This window comes from Xiphophorus maculatus, chromosome 2 (assembly GCF_002775205.1).
Source record: "Xiphophorus maculatus strain JP 163 A chromosome 2, X_maculatus-5.0-male, whole genome shotgun sequence".
Lineage (NCBI taxonomy): Eukaryota > Metazoa > Chordata > Actinopteri > Cyprinodontiformes > Poeciliidae > Xiphophorus > Xiphophorus maculatus.
The window spans coordinates 26311570-26333354 of NC_036444.1; the positions used below are offsets into that span (position 1 = coordinate 26311570).

General features: G+C 39.6%; 2 protein-coding genes across 8 annotated transcripts in view; one reads left to right on the forward strand and one right to left on the reverse strand.

The window, feature by feature from the left end:
* Positions 1-3910, forward strand: c2h11orf58 (chromosome 2 C11orf58 homolog). 2 transcript variants are annotated; one of them, XM_023343853.1, is made up of 6 exons: positions 1-33; positions 117-176; positions 1528-1611; positions 1693-1753; positions 1855-1964; positions 3386-3910. In XM_023343853.1, the coding sequence occupies exons 2-6, from the start codon at positions 123-125 to the stop codon at positions 3596-3598; spliced, it is 522 nt and encodes a 173-aa protein (XP_023199621.1). In that variant the 5' UTR covers positions 1-33; positions 117-122; the 3' UTR covers positions 3599-3910. The 2 variants fall into 2 exon arrangements, with proteins under 2 accessions (XP_023199621.1, XP_005810302.1); XM_005810245.3 differs by having other exon boundaries at positions 19-176.
* Positions 3911-4621: 711 nt separating this feature from the next.
* The window catches only part of LOC102225561 (pleckstrin homology domain-containing family A member 7-like), a 137023-nt gene continuing 119859 nt past the window's right edge, over positions 4622-21785 (reverse strand). For 5 of the 6 annotated variants that reach the window (XM_023350242.1, XM_023350266.1, XM_023350274.1 and 2 more), the window contains 13 exons: positions 19988-20137; positions 18919-19020; positions 18623-18734; positions 17557-17678; positions 17273-17467; positions 17040-17136; positions 14909-15000; positions 13685-13933; positions 8787-8960; positions 7928-8061; positions 7699-7832; positions 6876-6916; positions 4622-5109 (listed from right to left, as the gene is read on the reverse strand). In XM_023350242.1, the coding sequence (XP_023206010.1) occupies positions 6891-6916; positions 7699-7832; positions 7928-8061; positions 8787-8960; positions 13685-13933; positions 14909-15000; positions 17040-17136; positions 17273-17467; positions 17557-17678; positions 18623-18734; positions 18919-19020; positions 19988-20137 (1587 nt within the window). In that variant the 3' untranslated portion in view covers positions 4622-5109; positions 6876-6890. The remainder of the gene's footprint in view (positions 5110-6875; positions 6917-7698; positions 7833-7927; positions 8062-8786; positions 8961-13684; positions 13934-14908; positions 15001-17039; positions 17137-17272; positions 17468-17556; positions 17679-18622; positions 18735-18918; positions 19021-19987; positions 20138-21785) is intronic. The other variant, XM_023350248.1, reaches the window with a different exon arrangement.

Sequence of the window (21785 nt, forward strand, 5' to 3'; positions counted from 1 at the left end):
GTAGAAGAAGACGGTGCAGGAAGTGTCGTCAGGGTGAGTACGAATTGTTGACAAATTCAGCTAGCTCCTGCTTGTGTGGAATAAAATCCCTATTTCCAATTGAACTCGCATTCCAGTGAATAATGACTTCTCCAGAGGACAAACACGGGACAAAACGAGCCGCATCTCCCTCGGAAGTGAGTAAAACACAAAAAGCTGCAGTTATAACTTACAAAACGGGAAACAAAATCACGTTGAATGGCTAGCATCGCGTTAGCAAGCTAGCAGCAAACATCAGCTTTACAGTGAAAACGTGAACACGCCGCGGTCCCAAAATAAAGTTCACTGGGATCTTCTGTATATTTTTAAACCTTTTGGCAGACTTTGAACATCACACTGCAAGATACAAAGTAGCTGAAGAGTCTACAGGAGTTGAGATCCATTTACTGACCGGTTGATAAAAGTTTTGTCGGTAGATGAGATCTTGTGTCTGGACGGTCAAAGTGTTGCTGCTCATTAAAACTAAAGCTCCCCTCCCTACAATATTTTATATGTTTAACCAATTTCCACATATATATATACTTTTTTTTATTCAAATGTGACCTCACGACAAACCTGTTCAGTATGTATTTAAAATAAATACGACGTAATTCAGATCAGATCCAGATGTTATGGCGGAATTCACTAATCAGTTTAATCTTTTCACGTTTTCTCACCATCTTCACCCTTTATATCAGCTCTATGGTGCAGTATTTAGACATAACTAAATACTGTTGTATTAGATATAGCTAAATACTCTATTGTGGAAATGCATTTGGACTCTCTTAATTTCTTAAGCGTTTTGTTTTAGCTTTTTAAAGTGTTTCATAATAACATTTATAATATAAGGAACTAAATATGATTGCATTCATTTAAGAAGTTGGCTTTCTCAGGCCAGATTGTTGCCCGATCAGGATCAGGAATTCAGACAGAACCTGTCTGGCAGCATGAAGTTGGCTGTCAGAGCTCAAAAGGAAACGCATGAAGCCCCGCTTCGTGAAATTTTAACAGAAGATGTGAAACAAAGTCCTTGACGACCATCAGTCTGGAAAGTAAGAAGCACTTTGAGAGACTGAGAGAACAAAACAGAGGTGAACGTTCCCAGGAGTGGCCACTCTGCCAAAATAACTCTGCTGAGCGCCTTGACTCATCCAGGATGTCACAAAAGAACCAAAGATCTAATGTGTGAAACTGACATTTAGAAATGAATAAATCACATGGTGAAAATGTAAGTTTTTCTCTTATGAAAAAACCCCAAATTGTTATTAAAGTTTGACTTTGACTTCACACCACATACAAACCAGGTCATGACTGAACATTTTAGTCATTGGCTCTCAAATGACGAGCTGTGGCTAAAGAGTACTTACGATCAAAGTTGACAACATAAATAGCAATTTTAAAAAAAAAAAATTTATTTTGACAAAGACACACAAAACTCCCTGATTCCTGAATGAACCTTAGATGACCTTTTGAAGCTGAAAATGAACCTGAATCATCTTCTCTTGGCAGGATGGGTCCACCCAGTGGGCGTCTGCAGATCTGGGAAGCAACGAAAGGAAGCAAAAGTTCTTGCGGTTAATGGGTGCCTCTAAGGTCCGTACGCTCCAGGTGTTGTCAGTCAGATAAAGTGAAAGCAGACAGATAAAATGATTGGTTGTTTTTTTTTGCTTCCAGAAAGAACACACCGGTCGCCTCGTCATCGGTGACCACAGGTCCACGTCCCACTTCCGTAGCGGTGAGCTTCTTTGTTGCTTTGGCAAAGTGCAACGACTTCCTGTTTGATTGATCCCTGCTTGGGTCCGATCTGTAGCGATCCAGTGTGCGTCTCCTCCTTAGGGCAGGAAGATAAGCGGATGAACGACGAGCTGGAGATGCAGTACCAGCAGAGCATGGACGGAAAACTGTCGGGCCGGGACCGGAGGCACTGCGGTCTGGGCTTCAGCGAGGTGGGGGCTCACCATGGCTACCATTGTCCAGGAAGATGTAATATACACGTTGATAAATAGTCGAGTATGATCAAGTGTTGCATAGCCATCGCAAAGCCATTACACTTTAAACGACAACAAAAAATGGCTAATTTTGCTGCCGTTTCAGTCTCATTGTGATGAGACCAAAGTCTGCAATATAGCGATGTGACATTTACAAACGAGCCGATTCTTCTGAACGGCTCTGTACCATGGACAGAGTCTCACTGTTCTTTGTTTTTGTAATGCTCTGCTCGCACTGCAGTAGCTATTATTCTATTTTATTAAAAATATATATTTACTTAATCATCGAAGAAGCCTCCAATTGAAGATTAGTGGTGTTGCGGCCTGTGTTACGCTGCAACTATTAGGCTGCATGTTGATAACCTTTAAAAATAAAAAGAGATGCTCTCAGACGGAAAAGGCCTTTGAGCTTCAAGCGTCAGAGTGTCATCAGCAGTTTGTAAAAGATTTGCAGAGGAGTTATTTTGTGTGCAACGGCAGTGTCTTTAATTCTGTAACACAAAAGAACTCAATTAGACGTGTCGCTACACGGCGGTTATACACATCCATCTTAGCAATGGTTATCACTGTTATGCTCTGAACACGGTAAAGGCGGCGGCAGTTCACGAAGTAAACATCATTTACAACGGAAACGTTACTAATACGGAATTCATTGTGGTAATTGATGCATAACAGAACCCAATAACATGACAGAGTATATTATTAACATCAACAGCTTGCCTGAAACACAAAATAACTCAGAAGTGTTGCTACACAGCGGTTATACACCTCCGTGTCAGCAACGTTTATCTCCTAGCAACGGTCATCTTTGTCGTGGGTGGAGCGATACTAACCCCTACTATGTCAAACTGTGACTGGTGATGAATAATGTAATGTACTCCCTATTTTTATGACCAAAATTATCAAATCTTTCTGATCTAACCCCACAACGAGTAAATAAAACAAAAACATGAAACTTATTAATTTATATTGACTATCACACCAATGTGGCCTATGTGCTACACCTGCTCTCAACATTTGTAGAAGCAATTAGTTCTACATACATGTACACTCTTGTGTTTTCATTAGTGCTAATAAGTTTTTGTTTGTATTGACATTATTATCATATGATTCCTCAGTCAATATATTAACATTTTTCAATTCATACCCGTCTGTGTGGTCTTCATTTTCACATTTGTCATTTTTGTTTCCTCCCCATCTGCCTGCACATTTACATGGTTGCTGTAGTTCAACTTGGTGGGGTTAGGTCTTTCAGGCATGCACTTTTCTTTATGAACCTGTTCTCTGTGGGTCATGGAAAATTATTGAAGGTCATGGACTTTCTTTCTAAATATCAGTGGGAACCCTGAAAGAGCTTTCTTTGTTTTTCCTCTGGTCAGCCACAGCCAGAGCCGGTCATCTCCCCGCCTGCAGACTCTCAGACAGAAGCTGCTAAACCAGAGGAGTCGTCCAGTGAAATCCAACACACAGAAGCTCAGGAGGAAGATTCCAGCCCAGAGGAGAAATCACCAGAACAGGAGGAGCCCGGCTCAGACGACCAGCCCAACGAAGGGAAACAAAACTACAAAATGGCCTTCGTTAAATCATTGTAGGAGGGGAGAGGAGCTAGCTTTTTTATTCTCACATCGGGACAGTTTGATGCTTTTCGTTTCACTTTAGGACATCACTCAATTCTCATTTGTACTGTCTGATGGGATGCATCCTGGTGTGCATGTGCTGAAAGAATCTAGTCTTAAGGCTTCAAAAATGTTTCTTTGTTTGATGTTGTAGTGTAAGATAATGCTATGACTGGCAAATGAACCTGTTTTTATTTCACTTGGAACATTTTAACTGTCCTGTTGTCTGCCTTGAAATGTACTGGATGAAACAAGATTATTTGCCATTAAATGTGATTTGTGTAGACATGACTTGTAGTTTTCTGTTATTTGGAGGCGTTTGATCATTTTAAAACAGCTGCTGTAAGCGGAAGCTCTTACAGCTCACTCATACGTGAGTTTGTGTTCACAAACTCACAACATTTGTGAGTTTTGCGATATTTATTTGAGAATCTAATTTTTGATTTTATATGTGATCTATTAAAACATTCGGTTTGATGCGCTTTAAGGTTGCAATCTTAATTCAGCAATACCTCTAGGGCAGGGGTGTCAAACTCCAGTCCTCAAGGGCAACTTTTAGATGTGCCTCTGCTGCACAACCTGAATAGAATAATTAGATTCTATTCAGGTGATTCTGGAGAACTGATCTACACAAGGAGGTGGTAACTAGGCCATTTCATTCCAGTGTTTTGTACCTGTGGCACATCTAAAAAGTGTAGCACAGCGGCCCTCGAGGCCTGGAGTTTGAGACCCCTGGTCTAGACTCAACAGAGTTTAAATATGGAACCTGCAAAAACTCTGGATAGATAAATCCAGAGTTTTGAAATATGAATGAATAATAAAATATGAGAAAGTATGGACACAAAGATATGTCCCCATGCTGTATTTTGTAGAAGTGAAAAATAGTTAATTTCCAGACTGCGTAGAAACTCAGAAGCAAAAGATAAAAGTCTACTCTTTTGAAGAGAGGTAATCTGAAAACACTTAAAAATAAAAGCACATGACAAAACAGAGACAACGATTTATCTAAATATTTATTTTAAGTAGCCTGACATTTTTGTGTTTAAATTATTTGACATTCTGACAGTTTTATGACAGGATTGATGAAAAAAACCCCTAAAAAATAAAGAAAAGCATCTCAATCCACCTGGCAAACAAACTGGTCACCTAAACATTCCCACTGCAATCCGAGCGCGTCGGTTCTGACTTTTATCTTGAAAATCCAGAACAAACGAACGCACAAAAAAGTTCGGTCATTTCTGATTCACCATAAAATGTACAAGGTAAGTGCAGAAGCAATGAAAATGTAAAAATCTGTGATTCAAAGAAAACAGCTTCAAAAATGTGTATTAAAATTATATTAAAAAATCCAAAAAACAATTTGTTTTAATGACTGAATAAGTTAATTTGATGAAAAATGTCGAGCTCCTTCTACGCGGCGCTTCCTGCTGTTGGACAGAGAGTCCCCTCTGCCGGTCCTGTGGGTCAGTGCTGAGCAGCAGCTTTGGCTGAGGAGACAAAAACAAAGTCAAGTTCATTTGTTTAGCACAATTCAGCAACAATCATGCAAAAAGCAAACTGTGACACAAGCGATAAACAGGAACCTTTTGTCAAATGCCATCATCAAAATCATCGAGCAAATAGATCAATCAATGTTCAAGGGTTCTTAGTCTTCGTTTAAAGGAACACAGTGTTCCAACAGTTTTGCAGTTTTCTGGAAGTTTGTTCCAGATTTGTAACTTTTCAACAAGATATAGGAGCTTTAAGGAGTTTTAAGTCAATAATTCCTGATGGAAAAAGTAATAGTACCACTGGAAAATTAGTTAACTTATAACAAGACATTTCCCCCCACGTTATAAGTTAAATAATCTGCCACTGGAACTTTTTCCATCAATATTAAGGAATTACTCACATCTTGCTGAAAAGTTATCAGTAAGTTAGTTTTGATATTTTCAAATGTATGAAGACATTTCGCATTAGAAACTTGGAAGAAAACTTTTATGAAGTTTGTTGGTCAGATTAAAAGTACCTTTTGAAAATAACATCTTAAAAACAGGTTTTGATTAAGGCTACAATATATTATTAAAATAGTTTTTTTTATTGATCTGATGTAATATTCTAATTTTAATGCCAGTCTCATTACCTATACGTGGAAAAGTCTCATAATAGTAACACCCTGACACACACAGCCTGCACCAAAACACCAGCTGAATCCAAAGGACCACAACATTTCCCCCAAAGGAGTCTCTTAAGAAGCTCAGCCTCTCCAGTTAAAGCAGCAGGGAGGAAAACTTTTCACAAAGACTTTCTATGAAGCCTGAGGCTAAACAGAAATGGGACACTGGTTAAATTGTAAGACTACTATATTTTCTGGATTATCAGTCCCTCTGGAGGATAAGTTGCATCAGTCAAAAAAATGTCATGAAGAGGAAAATATGTATACAAGTTGAACCTAACTGTAGGTCACAAGACCAGCAAAACTATTAATGAAACGGTGACTTCTAGTCCAGAAAATACGGTAATTTAGAATCGATTCTGGATTATAATTGGGAACTTGAGCCTCTATAGGCCACTGGGGGCACACCAATAAATCGGTCCACAAATCGCCTCTGATTTCCTTCATTGCAGGAGATAGACGATTGAAAGATACTTACAATCTGGAGCCGATCTCATCCACTGATCTCATCTACGTTGGCAAACGTCTGAAAAATCAGCCAGTCTCCTTTTTCTCTGCAGTGACAGAGGGCTGACTGACAGACCCGCCCACCAGGTCACGTCTGCACATGTGCAGTTAACAATAGTCACCAACTAACTTCTTTCAGGAAAAAAAATTGGTCTGGCCAAAATCTGCAATCGGTGCAACCCCTTGATATCACTACCTCTTCTAACCATATCCTCTCTGATAAACCTCAGCTTTCAGGAAGGATTAGAGATAAATGTAACATTAGGGTCTATAAAATAAATGCTTTATTGTTGTGTTTTTAGCTCCTTTTGACTAACCTGTAAACAAACTGAACATGACTCTTACATGTTAAACAAGCTGAGAAAGTCTTGGTGAAATCCTCCCCTGAGGCTCTTTGACGAAACAAACACCCAGCAGACAGAAAACCGGGGACGTGCACAGATGGTGAATGTTGGGCTCATAAAGACGCCATCTTCAGCAGTCTGACATCTTTATGTCAGCCATCTGTGCTCTGTCCCAAAAATACAAAACAAAAAACACACCACAAACCGAGCATGATCCCAACACAGAGGAAGGTCAGGGTGTGTGTACCTGGACCGGGCCGTCTCACCAGCTCTCCAGCCACTCAGTCCCTACACACCAGGAACAACGACACGGTCACACTCTGAGACGGCCGAGCATCAGAGTCCGTCTGAACACACACCTCTGTGCCGTTTGTGTTTGCAGTTCTTGTAAATGTGTGGTCATTCACCACTAGAGGGAGCTCTTTCCAACTTTATAACTATTAAGCAGCAGTAGATAACTTTTATGGAAAAAAAACATATATATATATATATATATATATATATATATATATATATATATATATATATATATATATATATATATATATATATATATATATATTACGTATTTAAATTGTCACAACGTCCTGATTGTTAATATAAAATACTGAGCTTGGTCAGCTAATTCCAAATCTAATAAATGCTAATGCTAGTTAGCATAGCCACTGATGACAGAGGAAAAAACGTTTTTCCTGGATTAGCCACTTTCTCCACCACTAGAACAGCTGGAGCAGCATCAGAATACTAAACGTTTGGATGTTTCCTCTTCATGTACATAAATTCACATTAAAAGTTCTCTGCAGTGTCACAGTAAAAACAGATTTTTATAAACCAATCCCTCGTTTTTCACAGCTGAATGGTTGCCATGGAGATTGAAGGATATTTTTTTTTCTTTTAAACATGTATGAAAGAATCGAGGCAGTATTCCAGGTATGTTTTTGATGAGAGAATAACATGTGCATAACATGAAAAGATGTGCAGCTAAAAATAAGTAATTTCTACATAACACTGCCCCTTTAAAGCACTTGTACTTGTAACTAACTAACTAACTAACTAACTAACTAACTAACCTGCGACCAGTTTACTCTTGCGTGAAGCCTCTGAGGCCAGCGCGTAGGAGACGCTCATGATCCTCTCCTGCTCCTCCATAGCGGAGTCCAGCTCATTGAGTTCCAGCGATGCTGACGGCTGGATGTTCTGGACACTGGAGGGGGAATTAAATCAAAAAGGGTTTTTTATGAATGAAGTGCAGCCATGTTGGATTAGGTGAGTTCTCCCAGCAGACTGAGGCGAGGATACCTGGACCTGGTGAGAAGGTTCTTGATGCGTTCCGCCCGCCGGCAGCGTTCCTCCAGCTCCTCTGGGCTGAGAGGCTCCTCCGGGTCCGACTCTACGTAGCGCTCCGGGATCAGAACTTTGTCCGGCTTGGACAGCTGCATGTCGGACGGACACACAGAGAAACGCTGCAGTAGTTTGGATTTGATATTTTTGTAAAATTTTGTTAATCATTACTGAGGTTGAGTCACTGCGAGTTATTCTCTCTCCTGAGAGTTTTGCTCTTACGTTTTTTTTTTTGTTTCTTTCCGGACAGTTTCTACGGTTGTGTAACCGTGGCAACAATGCGTTGCTTTTCAACAGCAACACATTGGGAGAGGACGATCGGCGTCTCAAGAGCCTGAGTAATAATACGTGAACTACGACCCTGAATCCCAGAGGAGTTGAAAAGGAGAGAGATGATATTTTCAAATTCAAATTTTCTAATTCGTGAAATTGTTCTCTGTTTTATTTGAACAAACAGTAACAACAGACATTTATTTTATTATTTTAAATCCAAATTTTTAAACAGACATTATGTTGAGTCCAACAACTTCAGTGTTCTGCTGTTTTCTTAAAGTGTAGACTAAGTTTCAAGCTTTTACATGAATCGTTTTGGCAGCTTATGCAATATAAACCCCTTGAGTCTTTGACAAATTTCCACCTGGGAAATTTGTCCCAGGTGGGAAGAGAATATATGAAATATATTCTCTTCTATTCTATTTTCGTGAGATTGTGTTTAAATTGGCAGCCGGATTTAGAAAAACTAAGCAGTGAAAAATACACCGGTGCCGTTATTTTCTACTGGCCCCTAAAGCGCCTGCGCGCGGCCCTGCTCCTGTACCTCCCGGCTGATGTCCAGGTCGTAGTCGAGGGGCTCCAGGTCGGCCTCCTGGACGCGCCTGGCTGTGACCGTCAGCCACTCGCCAGAGTCCCTCGTCTCCCTCTCTCTGACCAGATTCAGGCCTTCGTCGCTCTGACCTTCAGCTCCAGGTCGCTCCTGCTGCCAGTCGAACACCTGCAGAGGGGAAGGAGGCGGGATCAGCCGACCAGCACTGTAGTTATAACCTCCCCCCCCGAAAAAAACAAACATGTTGAGCTTCCGTTATTTTAAGCTTCGTGTGCTTCATTCTGGGTTTAAGCCGGTCGGAATGGTTTAATTGATTAGATGAAGCTTTTTACACGAAAGAACAAAAACATCTGCTGTCGGGTCAAAAAAAAGGTAACAAATGTTTGGTAGTCTTAATTTGTATAGATACGAAATGTAATTTTAGCTCAGACTAAATGATCTAAAAAAAACCCCAAAAACATCAGTTTTCTTGAAATGAGATGTTTTTAGAACATTTTGAAGCAGAAAAATGATCAAATTGTCAAGAAAATGTATCTTTATCTCACCGAAGGTGACTCCTAATTGCTCAAATTGAAAACCAGTTTGAGTAAGCATTAAATGACTTCACTGCAAAATCAAAATCTTACAATATGTTTGTCTAGTTTCCAATTTAAATATCCTAGTAAACTTGAAATAAGGCAAAACTCCCAAGTACCTTTTCAGCAAGATATAGGAGCTTGTTTAAAGTCAGTATGGATAAAAAGTCCTAGTTTCACTGTCAGATTACTTCACTTATAACATGGGAAAAATGTTGCTATAAGCGAAATAAGCTTGGGGAACTATTCTTTTTTCATCAATATTAAGGAATTATTGACTTTAAAAAAAAGGTCCGATATCTTGCTGAAAAGCTACATGCAAATTAGTTTTGTTTTAATTCAAGTGAACAAAGACATTTGGTTGCTAGACCAAAAATACTTGGCAACATTTTGTTTTTGAGGTGCTAAAGGAAGCCGACATGCAGTAGTAGAGGTTTAGGGAGCCTAAATAAAGTTCACACCTACAGGATCAGAAGATGTTTGAAAAACACCAAATGAAGGAAGTCAGCACACCGATACGTCCTAGCTTTGTCCAGCTAGTCCAAACGCACACTAAGAACACCTACCGAGGAGCACTGGGGTGTGTGTGTGTGTGTGTGTGCGTGCGTGTGTGTGTCTGTGCTGCTGAGGGGTACTTGTGAGGAATCATCCCAGGAGCATCAAAGCCATGCATCCTTCCCACTCCTGCAGCCCGCAGAGCCAGATCTGTCGGAGCGCTCGCATGCTCAGAGTAACGCTGCGTCCCATGCCTTCCATGTGTTCAGGAACAAGAAAACACACACACACACAGGAGAGAGAAAACCATGCACACACCCACCACCACCACCTCCTCCCCACCAGATTAAGAAGAAAACAGGCAGGAGGAGCTTGAGAAGCAAGAAACTCTTTATTGAGTGCAAATCTCTACATGATAGAAAAGAAGGAGGAGAAAAAGAGCCGCTGCCTCTTCAATTACACAGAATTAGTCGGCGGTCAGCGGGTCACCTCTGTTAGGGGTTTAGCTGTCGCTCTGTTTGATCTGATGTAGTGTGTTGTGTTGGGGCGGGGGCATGAAAACGTTACGGTGGGAACACTTTGAGTGGACGTCAGTGTCATTAGGGAACAAATCCACGATAGGAGAGTCCAAACTCTGTCACATGGCCCAAAGCGATCAAGTCAAAACCTGTAACTTTTCAAAAGTCTTTGCCTTAAAGATCTTTGAGTGTCTAAATGCTGCAATACCGTCTTGATTTATCCGTCAGATTCTCTAGAAATCAAATATTAATATATTAGGTCTAATTGTTGATACAGTTATCAATATAACTGTTGATAAAAGTTACATGTGATCACGATAGATGCATTTTACTTTTGAACTTGAATATGCAGTGGGGGAATAAAAGACAGGATGAAAAAGGCAAATATCTCCACACAACTGCAACCTCCAACCAATCAGGTTCTTAGAACATGATGTTGCGTTAACGAGGGGACAGTTTCAATTTGAAATGGTCTGTGAGTGTTTCCTAAATGGGTTCAGTGGTTCTCAGCCTGAAAAGTTTGACAAACTGCTCTGGATGATACCAATAAATACGCTACTGCTAATTCTGTTTAGCATTAGCATCTTCCAGTGAAAGACAACAATAGCGCAAAAAAAGATGAGTTTATTTTACGGTAATACTTTTTACCCTTGTTTACCAGGGGTGCCGATAAATGTGACACTTTATTTTGTTATTGCAAAGCAGCCGGGCTCCTTAAACCAGTCCTATATATTCATAATGCATAAAACACAGTAGAGGCCACATGAAGAAATACTCCAGTCTGGGCATCCAACCTCGAAACGAGTCGCTGTTTTCCTTACGGAGTCAAACAACAAAAAATGACCAAAGAGATCGTCGCACAGGACGAGGCTGCATGAACTAGGCCGTTAGCTCAAAATGAAATAGAAACGTTTAATGCTGGTGGAGAACAGCACACAATAAAATATACTCTGGTGACATCATTAGAAAGAGGTGAAAAATTAACAGCACAACTTATTAAAAAAAAAAATCATATATTGCTTATTGTGACAGTAATAAAAACTATAGAGCTTTAGAAAAGTTTTCACACCTTCGACATGTTACAAAATCAAACTTCAGCGTGTTTTATTGGAGCCTTTATATAGCACGGTGACACGAAGCAGTGCATGATGGGAAGTCAGAGGGAAATTTTTTCATGAAAAAAACCCCCTGAAAAATATTTAGTTTTTAATAATGAAGGACATTGTAATATTTTAGATAAATATAACCAAATGTGAAATGATTGTGTAATTACTATTTAATGATAGCAATAAGAGAAAATCCATATTTTCTCCTTAATATTAGTAAAAATCAAACATTTAAATATTAAAATAAATTTTAGTCCTGTTGCCTGTTTTCCCATTTCATATTTTTGATCTAAACCTAAAACTGAAATGGTAATTTCTTCTTTGTTGGTGTCAGATACATTTTTTAAGCAATGTATCTATCCATTATTTTTTAAGTAATAGAAAATCTTTTCTATTTTCAATTTCAAATAGAAAATTTGAACGCTGATTTCAAAACACGCTTTTATTCTAATCTAAATGAATTTGAACTATTTTGCAAAAAAGCCTGTCGGATGTGCAAGACTCTCAAAGGTCTTCAGCTGTAATAGTGGATAAAACACTGTAGGCCACACTTTTCAGACTTTTCTTGAGCCTTTTTACGGTCGCTTCATAACAACGCACCGCTTTGTGTTGGTCGGTCATATGAAATCCCAATAAAACCAGTAAAGTTTGCGGTAGTAACGTGACAAAGCGAGCAAAAGCTCAAACGGCATGAATACTTTTGCAAAGCCCCGTCAATTTCTGCTCAATTCACAGCAGATTTGGTGGTTGTTAGTCTGTAACCATGGTGCCAGCCTGGCTGTTAATGTTATTAAAAATGTGTGAGTAAATTCATTCCATTAAAGCACGCTAGCATTGCTAGCATACCACATTAAACCCAGAGGGGGAAGTGTTACCTGTAAGCTAATCCAGTTTCTAGATTAAAAAGCAGCAGTTTTCCTACGTTTCCATGACTACGATCTGTGAGTTTGTAACACAAGCCCTACAGCTGGCTCTTCCATCATTCCTACGCCACTCTGAGAAGTCTTAAAGACGGACATTTGGGATAAAGGCAAAAATGATCGTCAACAAACCAAGGCACTTGGATTTGATTCAAGGAAAGGAAAGCAGGGAGGTGCGGGCATGATGTGCACCACGGCGTACAAGAGCCGTAGTAGATAGAAGAGGGAAGAGGAGTTAATTTTGGCCAAAAAAACCTCAGAAATTTCTAGATAAAGCTCAGAAATGTTATAGACGTAACTTGGAAATTTCTGAGATCGGAAAGTCAAAAATTTGCTCGGTAAAACAGACATTTTTGAGATCAGAAAATTTTGAGAAGAAAAGCTTGGAAATTTCCAAGCTTCAAAAGTCAAGAATATTTTATTTCAAAGTTTTAGTCTCCAACTTTCTGAGTTTTTATAGCAATTTTTTGACTTTTCACACTCAGAAATTCCCACGTTTTGTCTCGAAAACGTCTGAGATTGATGTAAAAATTTCTGAGATTTTTTGATGGCAACGTACTCGTCCGTTTTTTGTTGTGCATCTACAACATCCCGAACACGCCGTCGTACGATTTGTGCCACTAGTGTCGCATCTTTCTTCATTTTACATATATATATTTTAAATCAACCTGAAAATTTGGGATTTTATTCTTCCCCAACATATCATTCAGTCCTCTCTATATATATATATGCTCTATATACCAAATCTATACAAAATAGAACTTTACAACTATATACTGAAAATATCCCTCGGGTAATAAACAAAAGCATATATATATATACGGCATATATATATTATATATATATAGTCTCTCTCTACTTTCTGGTGATTACAATGGAGAAAAGAAGTTAAAGCGATGCTTCTTTCTCTTCTTTATGTTTACATTCAGAATTGTGTCAGTGAGGTCCCACAGGTGGGTGTCGGGGAGCGGGTGGGGGGCAGTGGTATTTTAGCTATCTTGAAGCCCTGAAGCTTTAAAAAGAAAATTTAAAAAATAAATCTGTCCGTCACTGAGTGGTTCCCCCGGATTGATTCGTCTCCCAGCGTTTATAAAGCATTAACCAAAGCAAGTCGGCTGTTAGTGGGAGCTGCTACCACGGAAGAGCGCTAAGTCGTTAGCATCCCTGTTAGGTTGTTATGTGGCTGGAGATTGGAGTGCTGTAGCAGCACTGAGGGTGGAGCCGGTGCTCCGTGTGTCTGCTGCTGCTGCTGCTGCGCTGCAGGGAGGGGTAACGTACGGAGGGGCTGGAGGGCAGCCGGGAGGACGCCGACGACGAGCGCTGAGACCCTGACGCCGCCGGGCCTGCGCCGCCGGAGCGCTCGCCGTGGCTCAGGTTCCTCTTGCGATCGCGGACCAGCGCCCTCTGGTGGCGCTTCATGCGCTCCAGCTGCTCCTCGGCGGTCATCCGGCCTCGGGTTTGGCTGCTGGGGGGCGGGCCGCCCTCTGTGGGGGACGACAGGCGCTCAAAGGCGCTTTTGGGTCGGTCCTGAAGAGACAGCGGTGGAGGAGAGAGGGGGTGGGGGAGAAATGGGAAATCTTCTTAGAAATGTTCCATTTCAAAGTTCCATACTTCAAGACTTAAAGCTGCAGTATGTGACTTTAAAAAAAATATATCACCATGTTGTAACAGTACAGTATGAGACAAATAAACTGTTTAAAATATCAAACTCCCCTGCCTTCTCCCAGTGCCAACTAGAAACAACCAATCAGAGGCAGGAGGCGGGTCTTAGCGCTGCCACTCACCCTTTTTGTGGCACTGCCCTTTTTTTCTGCCCTGTTGTATCTCTGTTGCTCTGCAGCTAGCCTTGAATGCTAAGGCTAGCTAGCATGTCCACCGATGGTGACAGATAAAAGGTTTTCCTGCAAGTTGTTTCTCTTTCATTAGCACATTTAGCAGAGAACATGAGATAGATCGACAGTGCTAAGACCCTCCGCTTGGCTCTGATTGGTTGTTTTTAGTTGGGAGTGGTTCATTTCTTAAGACAGCAACACTAGCTCAGGGAGGAAGTGGAGGCATTTCTAAACCATTTAAACAATAAAAATAATACAATTTCATTCTGTTTGTGTTTCAGTTATTTGATTGAGTAAAATATTTTTTGGGGGGGGGGTGGAGGAGGGAGCTAATAGGGAACCAAAAGTGACTGCAGCCCAGGGGCCCACATGCTTTTAAATACGGCCCTGCAGGTTTGTATCAAATGGCTAAAAGTTAAGGAAACAATCAGTGAAAGCATAATTTTAGCAATCTCAGGTAACTTAGGCTGTCATGGTTTTAACTCTGTTTCATGTGGTTTTGCCATCCAACTCACCATCTGCAAACTCTTGGCATTCTAATCGTCAGATCTTCTGCTTTTCCTGTGCAAGTTTTGTCTTGGTTGAAAAATTTTGGATTTGGACCTCTTCTAACACCGACATAAATCTGTTCACGTTGTCTTGTTTTCTACATGTGCCGTAACAAACTGACCTTTGGTGCGGCGCTGCCGGGAGCCCTCCTCAAGGTGACGTAGGACGAGATGGAGTTGGATTGGTCCAGCCGAGACGTGGTTCCTAACAAACCTAGTTGAGAATGACAGAACCAACAATCATGGGTTTAGTTCAGCTTTATTTTTAGAAAGTAAAAAAAAAAAAAAAAAAAACATGTATAATTGTTCTTCCACTTTGCAGTTATAAGCCACCAATAATCCTCCCTCAAAAAATAATATGTACATTTTAAAACATTAGATATAAGATATTCATTTTATAAAAATGAATATCTCCTCCACATCATTTGAAAAAATGATGTTGTACAGGTGGGATCATTTTCAGAAAGGTTTCCTACGGTGGCCGACAGGTGCAAATGCGCAGCAAAAGAGAAAACGTGCAAACAAAAAAGAAGACACCCCCGAATGAAATGCAGCAAACAAAAAGTGTTGAAAACGGAAGTGCTCCAGACCACTAGGGGGAGTCAAAGAAAATAGTATTCATTTCTATGGGACCAGATGCAAGATTCTTCTTCTTCTTCTTCTTCTTCTTGGTATTTATTGGCGGTTGGCAACAAACTTACAGTAGCATTACCGCCACTTACCAGTATGGAGTGTGGTTCGAGATGGTCTATAAACTTTCACTTTCTACCTTTTCCCTCCATTAACTCCTGATTAAACATACCCCCACACATACACACCTGCTTATATTATCCAACTTGCTTATAACTTTATATACCCCTCTTTGATATTCTTTACACATTCACACCCAACTTGCTCTACTCATATCCTATGAAATAGCTTTGTTTTTTTAAGATACCGAATAATTATTTGAATATGTCTACTCCCGAAATCTCTCCTCAAAAATTCTATTAAATTAAACCTTTCTTTAATACCTACACACTCTCTCAGCATGCATCTTCTCTCTTCTTCATACTTACAACACTCTAAAATAACATGCTCTATTGTTTCAGACTTCTCACAATAATCACACTTTCCAGATGCAAGATTCAGAGAGATACCTTTACTTTCTTTCAAATTTCTTTCTCTGAATCTTGCATCTGGTCCCATAGAAATGAATACTATTTTCTTTGACTCCCCCTAGTGGTCTGGAGCACTTCCGTTTTCAACACTTTTTGTTTGCTGCATTTCATTCGGGGGTGTTTGCGTCTCTCTTTTTGTTTGCTGCTTTTCATTCGGGGGTGTTTGCGTCTCTCTTTTTATTTGCTGCATTTCATTCGGGGGTGTTTGCGTCTCTCTTTTTGTTTGCTGCATTTCATTCGGGGGTGTTTGCGTCTCTCTTTTTGTTTGCTGCATTTCATTCGGGGGTGTTTGCGTCTCTCTTTTTATTTGCTGCATTTCATTCGGGGGTGTTTGCGTCTCTCTTTTTGTTTGCTGCATTTCATTCGGGGGTGTTTGCGTCTCTCTTTTTGTTTGCTGCATTTCATTCGGGGGTGTCTTCTTTTTTGTTTGCATGTTTTCTCTTTTGCTGCGCATTTGCACCTGTCGGCCACCGTAGTTTCCATCTACATGAACGCGCACAAATCCGCCCCGAGTTTTAAACATGCCAAACCCATAGGGGGCAGTGTAGCACAAAGCTAAAACCTGTCAGCCAATCAGATTTCTTCAAAACAATCAAGATTTCCTGTTAGAAATGAACCATGGGTCCAGGACGTTTAATTGTGTCAAACAGATACTGCTTTTAAATAACATATCAGAATATAAAGTTACTAAAACACAAGATGATGCTGACTGAAGTTGTGTTGAATGAGATTTAGGGTCTTGTGTTGAAGACCGTAACTCTCAGTTTTTTCATGTATAGACACAAACACAAATACAGAGTTTCCTCAAATCTCCGCTTTAGTCAGAGTTTTTATAAACAATCATTTTGAGAGATATTAAACTGAGTTTCCGTTTGGATGAAAGGCAAAAATGCATAACAATGTATTAATTTCCCCAGATATCTGAGTGCGTTAGGACTAGGCCTAAGAGATGGGCAATACTGTTGAACATTTTTTATTCCATGTAGACATAACACCTACTTAAACACACAAAAACATGTCAAAGTGTTGTTTTTCTTGCATGTAGTGATTAAAAGACCTTGGGTCGTTTCTGCTCCAAGGTGAAGCATATTACCTTTGCCTGGGTAATACTGGTAGTCGGCTTCAGACGCTGTGATTGGCTGACTGCTTCCTGGCAGCTCTGGTTCGCTCAGGTATGACCTCAAATCAGTCTGAAACAGAAATCAAAGACGGGCTGAGATGCTAACGTAGCACCTGCATTACCCTACACAGATTAACTGTATCATATCTACATGAGCAAACACTGTGTAGAAGGCTCCCCACTTTAGGAAAAATGAATGACGATACCTTACAGTCTCCATTGGCAACGTACTGGCCGCCCTCCCTGTCCCGCTTCCTCTCGTCTGACTGCCGTTTGAGCCCTCGCACCGATGTGTGGCGGATGACAGAGGCCTCCTTGGGGAGCGGAGGCACCACGGGGGGCGTCTCCTCGTAGTCATAGAGACGAGGCAGCGGCGGCCTGGGCGGGGCGTCGTCCTCTGCCTGTACGGCGGTCAGATCAGGACGGTTACAGACTCGTGGAGGAGGTTTGTGGTGTATTCTGTTTGCAGAGGGCGAGGATGGACACTCACCCACTTTGGCACGGTGCTGTGAGGCAAAGTGTGGGAGATGGAGCTGCGGGGGGGAGGCTGGACCTCCGCGCCGCTGGAAGGCACCGCCTGGTCAGACACCGAAGGCACTAATCTCCTGTCTGCTGAGGCGTGTCAACACAGAACGCTGTACGCTTAGACAAAGGTGGGATGAAAATGGCATTTTTATGCTATGCTAAATCAAAAGAGGCTAATTTCATGTATCATACACCCTCAATTTTCCTCCAGTTTTGCTAAAAAAAACCCAAATATGACTGGGCTGTGAGACTGATGTGATCACATACAGTACATCTATGTTAGTAAACAATAATTTGTGGTGTGTGCATTTGAATCTCACACAAGTTTTCTCAATATTAACCTGTCACTCCACACTGACTCTCGTACACCTCAGGTATGAAATGCCAGGAAGGCCAAAAATGTGCAAAAAAAAAATCCGAAAGACATACTTTGCATGTTTTTTGCATGCAATGTTTTTAACGTTTTTAACGCTTAAACAGTTGTGTTCACAACTTAAGCCGTATGAAAATGAACCACATAACCAGCCAATCACAGACGGTCAGTTAACGTCTGACATCACAGACATTACAGAACAAGACATTAAGATTTAAGAAAAACAAAAGTTTAATACAATTGAATTTGTAACGTAAAAATATGTAGCTAAGCACAACTTTCTTCTTCATAAAATCTAAATAAAAATGGAGTAGAGTCCAATCTTAGTGGCTGTAGGATTTATCCTTTGTCTTTGGCAAAAGACAAAGGAACCATATCTCCTGGAGCCATATCTCCTGCTATTGCATGACTTATGTTCGTTTTGGTTGCATCTACCCAAAATGCCCTACGCTATAGTCCACTTCCTGCTTTTGAAGCGGTGTTTGATCCGCTTGGCTTTCACACATAAACATTCAAACCGCACCAGAGTTCCCTTCAACCGAACTAAGACCTAAGTTTCTAGACAGACCAGGGGACTCAAAGAAAGGAATAGGCAACACAATATTAGAGAAGCTTTCATTAGCGACCACAATGTCGTCTGCAAACAGATGGATCTCACCTGGATTCTGAATAGAGTCCACAGTTATCTTGTAGTTGGCTTTGCTGGCGCTAAGACCACCCATGACGTCCTCGATCCTCCACAGCTCCCGCTTCAGTTCAGCCTTTTCCTGCTGCATTACAACACATGCAAACAGACAGAAGTTTTTTCTACTAATTTTACCTTTTATTTATTTATTTTTTTTATGTGTGTATTGTGGTTTGCACTTTTGTTCGTTGGGGTTGTGGAAAAGCAACATTCAGAACGGCTGACATGCTGAGGGTTTTGTTCTTTTAAAGGGCAGAAGGAAGTCCCACCTGAGACGTGTCACTGTGGGTCATGTGTGCCTGCAGTGCCAGCCTTAGCAGCTCCACTGATTGCTCCAGCCGGCTGTACTCCTCCCACGCACGCGCCATTTCCTGCAAAACCCAAACAAACACACGCTCTTCAACCGTTTGGTTAGCATTTGAAGCAGGATTTGTGTGCACAAACTAAAATATTTGAGTTCAAATATTAATTTTTTTTTAATCTACTAAGATATAAATGTATAAAGGAAATAGGGATGCAACCAAGTTATTTTAGCTACCGATTAATCTATAGATTGTTATGACAAGTAATCAATTAATCAGATAAAAAAATTTCAGATATTTTATTTAAGCTTTTTTTATGCAATATTAGAAATACATTAAAGGATGCAAATGAAAATATAATTTGATTCCTTTTTTTAAGTTAGAAAATGATTCACCTAAAATGCAATAACAGCATTTCTTTAGTGAACACAATCATTTGGAGTAAAGGCTGAATCTGCAGCTAAAATCATCCCAACATCAACATTTGACAAGCTCACGCCTGCTTCACTTAACATCACTTCAGCACAGACTTATCTGATGATTGTCTTTTATAATATGTGAATAATAATAAGCACTTAATAGGAGATTATTTTTTGCAGAATTTGATCAACCTGTTGAAGCTAAAATTATGACATTTGAGGAGTTTGGGGTAGAACACATTTACAAAGAAGGTTTTTTTAATGCATCTTAAATATATATGTACATATTTTATTATTAATTAATAATTATTAATAATAATTATTATTAATAATTAATTAATACATATTTTCCGTACAGTTTTGTCTTAATTAATTGCTCTGAGAACGTTGTGCTTTTAGAAAATTAACTAACGATTAATTACCAAATTAGATGACGATTAATCTGACTAACCATCGTGATTAATCATGATTAATCTAACTTAATCCAACTAATCACAATTAATCCAACTAATTGTAATTAATCCAATTAATTGTCTCAGCCCTAAAATTAAACATTACCATTTCCAACAAGTCTAGCACTATCAGTCGACTGCGACAGACACAGCAGACATGAATACCGTTGAGACGCGGGAGATTTGGGCCCTGATGGCCACCAGGTCCTCCTGCAGCAGCCTCTGCTGGTAGGCGATCTTGTGGACATGAGCTGGCTGCTCCTGGTATTGCTCCATCTGCTGGTGAGACACGTCAAGCACTCTCTCCAGCTTGTCCTACAACGGGAGAGGGGTTGAGAGGTGCACGTTATCTTATTGGTTGTTTTATTCACCGATAATGCATACAAAACAAACATTACAGACGAGCAAACAGAGGCATCGATCTACAAAATAACCGATTAGCTGAACCAAGAAAACAAACAACAAAAAAAACAGCAAAGGAGAGTGGGAGGAAAAAATACTGATCAAAAGGGATACATTTAAAACAAAGGCATCTTCACACATGTTTGGTTTGAGATAATTGAAACATTTTCTTCAACATTTCTTGAAAATGCGCATCTTTACATTTCAAGCTTCCAAAGTTAAGCATGTCCGAGTGAAATTAATCTTACATTTATTAATCGACTGACAGCACTAAAATAACCTAAAGCTGCTGTAAAAGAACAAGCATATCCTGATGGACAAAGATGAATATTTTACTGTTGGACTGATAATTTATTCAATGAGACTGATGTGATTTAATAAATACTGATGCATCCCATGTCTTGTGTATGCTTTCATAGAATAGAATAGAATAGAATAGAATAGAATAGAATAGAATAGAATAGAATAGAAGTACTTTATTCATCCCAGCAGGGAAACTACTTCGCAGTTACAGCATAGAAACGAGACACAATAACAACTACCACTGAGTAGTAGTTGTCTATAAATTGTAAAAATATGAATGCTGTTAATATAAAAAGCAACTTAAGAGCAGTCCTTGCAAAGATAAAAAAAAAAAAGAGATGTTTAAATATTTAAATGTCCACTTTCACACTTTGCACACATCAGTTCTCAAAAGAAAATACATTTCATTCTGTTTTTGGGTAACTAAAGGCTGATGGAGCTGTGCCTCTATCTGCAGTAGTCTACAGCTTATTTTGTCATTTGAAAACGCATGCAAAGAATAAATTATTGTAGTTCACATTGTTTAATGAAACAAAAAAAGAGAGAGAAAAAGTATTAATAAATCTATAGGATATATATATATATATATATATATATATATATATATATATATATATATATATATATATATATATATATAATTTGTTTTAAAGAAATGGTATATATATATATATATATATATATATATATATATATATATATATATATATATATATATATATATATATATATCATTTCTTTAAAACAAATTAATCTCTAAGTTGAGGAGAGTGTTGTTCCACTAAGAGGACATGTTGGACTGAGACATGTTGAGAAGCTGGACTGTGATGAGTTAAAACCGCCTCTAGAGGGCAGCATTTCACCAAGAAACATCCCGACTCACTACAACATCTCACCAGAATGTCACTTATTCGATCTCCTCAGACTAATTTATGACATTTAATAATAAAAACCCAATAAAGTTTGATGATTCTTGGACATTGGTGCTGCTTTCCTTCCTTTTAGAGGAAAAAAAATCATTATTTAGGGGTGCTGTGTTGGCACAGGGGTTAAACATAACCCACATAAGGAGGCCTTAGTCCTCGACGCGTCTGTTGCAGGTTTGATTCCCAGCCTGGTGACCTTTGCCGCATGTCTACCCTCTCTCTCATTACCCACTTTCCTGTAAATTCACTATCAAATAAAGGCCAAAAACCGAAAAAAAAAAAAGAAAAAATCATTATCTAGAGAAAAAAGAAATCCTCTACTTTCTACTGTA

Excerpts from the sequence above, each read along its gene's own strand:
- c2h11orf58 (XM_023343853.1), top strand. The coding sequence starts at position 123 with ATGACTTCTCCAGAGGACAAACACGGGACAAAACGAGCCGCATCTCCC. Across the intron at positions 1,612-1,692 it reads GGTTAATGGGTGCCTCTAAG|AAAGAACACACCGGTCGCCT; the intron begins GTCCGTACGCTC and ends TTTTGCTTCCAG. Across the intron at positions 1,965-3,385 it reads GCGGTCTGGGCTTCAGCGAG|CCACAGCCAGAGCCGGTCAT; the intron begins GTGGGGGCTCAC and ends TCCTCTGGTCAG.